The following is an 8,115-nucleotide window of genomic DNA, read 5'->3' as shown; positions in this document are numbered from 1 at the left end:
TAAGAGGCGGTTTGCGACTCGAAAATCCATCCCAGCCACGTTTTTTTCACGCAAAGCTAAAGCCACATCATTTGCGAGCCTCCGAGAATGTTTCGTCGTCAAAAAACCCCACGCACTTGGCTGGAAAGGAACATTTTCTGCTTCGATTTCCAGGATAGCTGATGAATTTAACTGTTTATGATCACCGACGAGGACACGGAGCTTGGGTCCGAGGTCAAATTAACTCCACCCGATGAGGTACAGTCATTACAACACTTACCCCATCCCCACAGATTCTTTGTGTATTGTAAATGTAAATGATATGGAAATTCCTGGAACAAAACGTTTTATTCCCACAGGGTCTGAATTGGGTACAACATTGAGTTAGCCGATTAGGTCTTCTGTTGTAAAAACAATGAAGGCTATCCAGTTGGTGTGTTTTCCCCAAAACTGTTGTGGTCACCAAGTTGGAACAGGAGGTTATTCAACCTCGTTCCCAGGCTTTCCCCTCTCTGCCTCCCAACGACAAAGTAGGCATAGAAGAGAGACCCTGGGAACGAGCTTGGGGGTTATTAACGAAATTTATGGTTCACACTGCAACCAGGTTGACGATCAGTTTGATAAAAGACTCAAAGGAACTGGGACGGCATTGATGTGTCAAACTCCAAAACAACGGCGTTGATGGTACCGGTTGGTGGTCATAATTCTAGAATTACCCCTCGGAATTGTGCAGTTAGTTTGGGAAGCATGCTCTGACAAAGCAGTTTTTCTTGTTGCAAAGAAAAACCGACTTTTGATGCTCTTTCAAAGGTGTACCAAACTAATGTTTGGTCTGTCCGTTGTACTCATCCCAGTATCCTACACGCGTTACGTGCCTTTCTCCATCCTTTTCTCATGTTGTCTACAATAAAAAATCGACAGTACGGCGTCGTAGCCTTCTGTAGCTATTTCATGATCATGATCATGATCATGACACCGGATGGAGTAACTGCAAGATCCCCAGCCACTATTGCGTTGTTTTTGCCACATTCTTTGGCAAGTGGCAAGTCCTATAACAATACTTAACAATTACAAGTTCGCCAAAGGCGAGGTCAATAATTGTTTTAGTATGATAACATAGGAGATTCTTTGAAATATATGCATTTTCTTTGAAGGAAACTTATTTCCCAGAGGAAATAAATGGATTTATGCTAAGTGTCACATGCTTAGTGAGTTATTTCCCATGTTGCAGTTTGGACATTTCTGTCATCCGGGATTTTCTGGAGATCATTCACCATTTGTGCAAGCTAGGCGGAGGCTGATTCAACAGAGTCAAATCAAATTTCCCTCCCCACCTTCCCTATTTTTACTTTCTTGTGGATGTCGTGTGTCCCCTCACCTTTGCTGGGATCATGTCTTCTATATTTGGGTATTTCCTAGGTTACCATGCTGATTTTCAGTAAACGGCCTAACCCATCAGGGCTTGGACAAAATATCCCAAACAAATGTGGTATTATTAGTGTCCCAACAAACGGAGCTCGCCCAGAGCAATGCCTTGCCAACAATATCGGTCAGACTGTATGGAGCATGGAGCATGAAGCATAAAACAATTAATTTATTCGTCTGTCAATGGCCATTAAAAAAAAACCGCTTAGGTGATTATCGCATAATAAGCACCTCAAGTGCAACCAATCAGCGCAGAGAATTTTCAATAATCCGGCCTATGTAATTGTGGAGTGTTTTCACTCACGTGATAAGTAATCTTGTTTTGCCACCGAAATTTGTCACCCATGATATTAACTATTATAACAATATAAGACTATTTACAAGTTGGATAAGAATTACAATTATGTAATGAATCTAAGGCTTAGAAATCTAAGACTAAAAATATATATGTAGGTGCGAAATGTACTTAAAACTACGAATTAAGATATTTGCTCATTGCTGAGATAAAAGATATTTTATAACGATCAGTTCGAAAACGTGGCAAGGTGAAAGTACGCAAGTGTCTAAGATTGTAAGAGGCCTTGTGTCTTGGGGGGACAGGATTGCTAAAACGCTCATCACTTAAAATTGATTGAAAGAGTTTAAGACATAGTGTTTCACGTCTAATCGACGACGATCTTGGTTTTTTATCGACGTGTTTACAAGGCAGCTAGGGTTACCCTGGCGCTAGGGTAACCCTATCTGAGGGCTAGGGTTACCCTAGCTTCCTTGTAAAGGCTCTGCTAGGGACAACTCGCCTACCCGGGACAACTTTTTAGCGGTTTCCATTATGTTTGCGATTCTGGCGATTACCAAGCTTACAAAATTGTCCCGGGTGGTAGGATAACCCTACCTGTGAAATTTTGTTTGTAAACCCGGCCCGCGCTGTCTTTGACCCTCCTGCAAGGGTTACCCTAGCTGCTTGTAAGAAGGGCCTTAACAAACTACCTCTTTAAACAGGCTACGGAGTAAAATTAATAAGTAAAATTCTGTTGGGATAAATTGCATATGTGAATATGAAAGCTAAGTTGCAGAAAAGATTGAAGGACTGGAAACTCTTTCGCCGATTTCACTTGCTGACAGTTTTTCTTTCCGCAAGCAGTACTTTACATTTTCTCATGTAAAAACCTCTCTTAATTCAAAGGTATAAATCACGTCCAGGTAACATTTCAATGCCAAAACATCCGAGTGCGTTTTCGTTTCCGATTTATAATTCGTAAATATTAGGTGCCAACTATATCCCCACTCTCTCTGCTCACTTTGATCAGCGATTTTTCCAGCTCAAGTTCAGTTTGATAAACAATATTTGCTAGTAAGTAATCAACGTTACGTAGTTTTCGAAGCTGTATAATGATTTTCTGCATGGGCTGTCCTCGGTGTTAAAACCTGTAAGATTAATTCATTTTTTCTTTAGCTGTTGATAGCCAGGGTTAAATCTTATCAATTAAATCTTATCTTATTTGGAAGTATAATGTCTTTTATGGCATAATGTATAATGTCTTTTATAGCATCGATCGAGAAAGCGCTGGACTCCATCGTTTGATCTGAAGCAGAAACTCCGTCAACAGTAAGGCCATAGTGAGTAGCGTTTGGGAGTACCGTGGATACAAATACCTGATCTATTTCCATATGACTACAACTGATGTCTCTTTCTTAATGTCCTGGAACTTAGAGCACTTATTCGCCTTCACCAGAAATAACTTGTTTTTTTAAACATAGAAACTGCACTTACAGTCACTTTGAAAAGAAAAAAAGTGACACCTAATTAAGATGACACCGCGGCAAAATGAGTGCGCAGGCTTGAGCCACGCGCGAATCGTTTCCACGCGCGAGGGACTGGTACCAATCAAATGTGCCATAGAAACAACAGCGCGGCAAAATGGCGGTAATTTAAATTCTCTGTGTTTGTTTTCATTTTGCGATGATAAGGACAACACTACTTGAGGGTCGTCAAGGGGTAAAATGGGAGCTGGGATTTGCCTTTTTTAGAGGCTGGGAAATGGGATTTTGTGCACTGGGACTGGGATTCATGAAACAAAAACAATAGAAAAATGGGAATGGGATTTCAATTTGAGCAACACAGGCTGGGATTGTAGGGACTTGAGCTGGGATTGAAAAAAACAATTTGCTGGGAACTGGGATTAGGACCCCCCCTTCACGACCCTCCTACTTTGATAAGGTTTAAATTTTGAAGTGAGCTTCCTGAAAGACTAATCTACCGTGTCCCTTTTCAAACCAAAAAACTATAGTTCAAACCAGGAGAATTTTACCTTGCATTCGAGCGCTAGAGCAAAAGGACGAAGTTCGTAATGTTATTAGTCGCGATGGTCTCTGCGTTGGTAAACTTCTGGGGGGAAAACTGTGCACTGAGAAGGAAACGCGGGGTAAACATCTGCAAGGGCAAGGGCAGAATGATAATTCCTTTTGCGAAGATGGCTTATGTTGCGTCTGTTGAACGAGGAAATCGTCTGTTTGTTTCATTGGAATCGTTTGAGAGTGAGAAATAAGCTTAAGTTCGTTTAATGCCCGCATCCCACTCATTCGGCAACATGGATAAGTCACTTCCCTGCCCTCCATTCTCATATTTTACAACACCAGTTACTTTTACAAGAGCGAGGCAATAAAATAAACAAAATAAGTCTTAATTTTAAGAGAGGATCGCAAAAAAGTTTTAGTTTTGAAACTAAGTATAAATTTGACTCCAATGCTACTTGATGTTTCCCTTTTACTTGGAGTTTGGTAGTGGTCCATCGCTGAAAATATTTTTTCAGCATTTTTCCTGTAGCCGGCTGATAACTGTAATTTGTTTCTCCAGCATCGTCGATCACCTTGTAGAGCCTTGCTGGGATGAGGGTGGGGAGACATGAGAATCATGATAATGAAACATAGAAAACATTCGACTGCGTGTGTTTGGAAAATACTCATTTCACGTTTGCATGCATTGCACCAGCAAAAATCCAGCCTAAATTTTGCACTGTGTGTAAAGATACTGAGAGAGGAATGTAATCATACATCCAGCAAGACTAGAGGCATTCTGCTTCATACTCTAACATTTTATTATGCACAACTGATCCAGTCTCACTACCCAATGATAAACCCACAATGGCTCTATCTGGACCCACAATGACTCTATCTGATTCATTTTCAACAACAACTACTATGGTATGTGTTACCACAAAACACAATATACACTAACTCAAATATCTCTCTAATTTTATTGTTGTAAGTACCGTATATTCATTATTAAGACTATTACAAGTAGGAGCATTCTCAGAAGTTAATATCCAAACCCATGCTTAGCAAGAGAAAGACTAGAATAACATATATCTGTATTAATGAAAGCAAGACAGTTTACTTGAATAAAAAAACCAAATTATATTTGCTTGGTCAAACATTGACTTAGAAGGTGTGGCAAGTAAATAATTATCGTCCCTTTTCTAGACAATTTTGAAGAGCTGTTTGGAAAGCATCTTGTATTAATCACTGACATGCTCACATCTGTGATGTTTAATTTGCAGTAATACTGTTGTCATCATGCAGGATCTCATGCAGGAAAAAATGAGAGATGAATAACAACCGTGGCTTTTTTCATCACAAAACTAATAAAATATTGAACCCTGAACTCCTCATCACAATCTCTGAAAACAATCTGGAATGTTGCTTGCCATGCATGGTTTGACCAGATCAGCACACACACCAGGAAGAGTTTTAGACTTAAGCACTGGAATAAGAATAAATGACATGTTTAAGACACAACAGGAAACTGATCAAAGTAAAACAATAATATTATTATCACTTGGTCATTTTCATGCACAGATGTCACTTAAGATACTTGAAAAAAACCTGGAAATCTGTGTCCTATTTGTAAAGATCCCTTTATTAAAAAAAAACTAAACTTAACTGACTCCCTTAATAAGAAGTTTTGGTAACAGCAGTTGTGGTGTTCATGGTTGTCACAGTGGTCATGGTGATCACAGTAGTTGTGGTGGTTATGGTGGTGACAGTGATCGTATTGGTCAAAATAGCTGTGGTGATCAAAGTAGTTGTGGTGGTCACAGTAGTTGTGATGGTCATAGAGGTCAAAGTAGTTGTGGTGGTCGTGGTGCTCACAGTAGTTGTGGTGGTCATGGTGGTCACAGTAGTTGTAATGGTCGTGGTGCTCACAGTAGTTGTGGTGGTCGTAGTGATCACAGTAGTTGTGGTGGTAATGGTGGTCATACTGGTCACAGTGGTCGTGGTGGTCACATAAGTGATAGTGGTCACAGTAGGTGAGGTGGTCGTGGTTGTCACAGTAGTTGTGGTAGTCGTAGTGGTCACAGTAGTTGTGATGGTCAAGAAGGTCACAGTAGTTGTGGTGATCGTGGTGCTCACAGTAGTTGTGGTAGTCATGGTTGTCACAGTGGTTATGGTGGTCGTGGTGCTCAAAGTGGTCATAGTGGTCACAGTAGTTGTGGTGGTCGTGGTGGTCACAGTAATTGTGGTGATCGTATTGGTCACATTAGCTGTGGTGGTCATGGTGGTCGTAGTGGTCACAGTAGTTGTGGTGGTTATGGTGGTCACAGTGATCGTAGTGGTCACATTAGTTGTGGTGGTCATAGTGGTCACAGTAGTTGTGGTGGTCATGGTGGTCACAGTAGTTGTTGTGGTCGCAGTGGTCACAGTAGTGGTGGTCATAGTGGTCACAGTAGTTGTGGTGGTCGTGGTGGTCACAGTAATTGTGGTGATCGTATTGGTCACATTAGCTGTGGTGGTCATGGTGGTCGTAGTGGTCACAGTAGTTGCGGTGGTTACGGTGGTCACAGTGATCGTAGTGGTCACATTAGTTGTGGTGGTCATAGTGGTCACAGTAGTTGTGGTGGTCATGGTGGTCACGGTGGTCGTGGTGGTCACAGTAGTTGTGGTGGTTATGGTGGTGACAGTGATGGTATTCGTCACAAGCGCTGTGGTGTTCATAGTGGTTGTGGTTGTCACAGTACTTTAGGTGGTTGTAGTGGTCACAGTAGTTGTGGTGGTTACAGTAGTTGTGATTGTTATGGTGGTGACAGTGATCCGTAGTGGTCACAGTAGTTGTGGTGGTCATGGTGGTCACAGTGGTCACAGTAGTTGTGGTGGTTTTGGTGGTGACAGTGATCGTAGTGGTCACAGTAGTTGTGGTGGTCGTGGTGGTGAAAGTGATTGTATTGGTCACAATAGCTGTTGTGGTCATGGTAGTCGTAGTGGTCACAGAAGTTGTGGTGGTTATGGTGGTGACAGTGATCGTAGTGGTCACAGTAATTGTGGTGGCCGTGGTAACCACAGTGGTTGTGATGGTCATGGTGGTCACAGTGGTCATAGTGGTCGTAGTGGTCACAGTAGTTGTGGTGGTCACAGTAGTTGTGGTAATCATGGTGGTCACTGTGGTCGTGGTGGTCACAGTAGTTGTGGTGGTTTTGGTGGTGACAGTGATCGTATTGGTAACAATAGCTGTGGTGGTCATGGTGGTCGTGGTGGTCACAGTAGTTGTGGTGCTCGTGGTGGTCATAGTGTTCATAGTGGTCACAGTAGTTGTGGTGGTTATGCTGGTCACAGTGGTCGTAGTGGTCACAGTAGGTGTGGTGGTCTCGGTGGTTATGGTGGTGACAGTGATCGTAGTGGTCAAAGTAGTTGTGGTGGTCGTGGTGGTGACAGTTATCGTATTGGTCACAATAGCTGTGGTGGTCATGGTGGTCACAGTAGTTGTGGTGGTTATGGTGGTGACAGTGAACATAGTGGTCACAGTAGTTGTGGTGGTCATGGTGGTGACAGTGGTCATAGTAGTTGTGGTGGTCATGGTGGTTACAGTAGTTGTGGTGGTCGTGGTGGTCACAGTAGTTGTGGTGGTTGTGGTGGTCGTGGTGGTCACAGTAGTTGTGGTGGTCGTGGTACTCACAGTAGTTGTGGTGGCCATGTTTAATTTGTAGTAATACTGTTGTCATTATGCAGGATCTCATGCAGGAAAAAATGAGAGATGAATAACAACCCTGGCTTTTTCCATCACAAAACCAATAAAATATTGAACCCTGAACTCCTCATCACAATCTCTGAAAACAATCTGGAATGTTGCTTGCCATGCGTGGTTTGACCAGATGAGCACACACACACACCAGGATGAGTGTTAGTGGTTATGGTGGTCATGGTGGTCATAGTGGTCACAGTGGTCGTGGTGGTCAGAGTAGTTGTGGTGGTCATAGTTCTCACAGTAGCTGTGGTGGTGACAAAGATCGTAGTGGTCAGAGTAGTTGTCGTGGTCATGGCGGTCACACTAGTGATAGTGGTTACAGTAGTTGTGTTGGTCGTGGTGCTCACAATAGTTGTGGTGGTCATGCTTGTCACAGTGGTCGTGGTGGTCACAGTAGTTGTGGTGGTCGTGGTGGTCACAGTAATTCTGGTGATCGTATTGGTCACATTAGCTGTGCTGGTCATGGTGGTCGTAGTGGTCACAGTAGTTGTGCTGGTTATGGTGGTAACAGTGATCGTAGTGGTCACAGTAGTTGTGGTAGTCATCGTAGTTACAGTGGTCATAGTGGTCACAGTAGTTGTGGTGGTCATAGTGATTACAGAAGTTGTGGTGGTCGTGGTGGTCACAGTGGTCGTGGTGGTCACAGTAGTTGTGGTGGTCGTGGTACTCACAGCAGTTGTGGTGGTCATGTTTAA

General features: G+C 42.7%; 2 protein-coding genes across 2 annotated transcripts; both read left to right on the top strand.

Annotated features, from left to right (window-relative positions):
* The first annotated feature begins 3,875 nt into the window (after nt 1-3,875).
* LOC138025434 (loricrin-like) lies at nt 3,876-7,433 on the top strand. The gene is made up of 5 exons (XM_068872648.1): nt 3,876-3,913; nt 5,403-5,711; nt 6,186-6,494; nt 6,637-7,175; nt 7,405-7,433. The coding sequence occupies exons 1-5, from the start codon at nt 3,876-3,878 to the stop codon at nt 7,431-7,433; spliced, it is 1,224 nt and encodes a 407-aa protein (XP_068728749.1).
* A 136-nt stretch (nt 7,434-7,569) lies between these two features.
* Nucleotides 7,570-8,115, top strand: LOC138025433 (loricrin-like). The gene has a single exon (XM_068872647.1). The coding sequence runs from the start codon at nt 7,570-7,572 to the stop codon at nt 8,113-8,115; it is 546 nt and encodes a 181-aa protein (XP_068728748.1).

The sequence above is a fragment of the Montipora capricornis genome, chromosome 12, assembly GCF_036669925.1.
Source record: "Montipora capricornis isolate CH-2021 chromosome 12, ASM3666992v2, whole genome shotgun sequence".
Classification (NCBI taxonomy): Eukaryota; Metazoa; Cnidaria; class Anthozoa; order Scleractinia; family Acroporidae; genus Montipora; species Montipora capricornis.
Note: the sequence above shows the minus strand (reverse complement) of the source record. Positions and strands in the feature narration are given on the sequence as shown.

Bases quoted from the DNA above. Each gene is read 5' to 3' on its own strand.
- LOC138025433 (XM_068872647.1), top strand. From the start codon at position 7,570: ATGAGTGTTAGTGGTTATGGTGGTCATGGTGGTCATAGTGGTCACAGT.
- LOC138025434 (XM_068872648.1), top strand. From the start codon at position 3,876: ATGGCTTATGTTGCGTCTGTTGAACGAGGAAATCGTCT. The intron at 3,914-5,402 runs GTTTGTTTCATT...TGGTTGTCACAG, and splicing joins GTTGAACGAGGAAATCGTCT to TGGTCATGGTGATCACAGTA. The intron at 6,495-6,636 runs GTAGTGGTCACA...TGGTCACAATAG, and splicing joins TATGGTGGTGACAGTGATCC to CTGTTGTGGTCATGGTAGTC.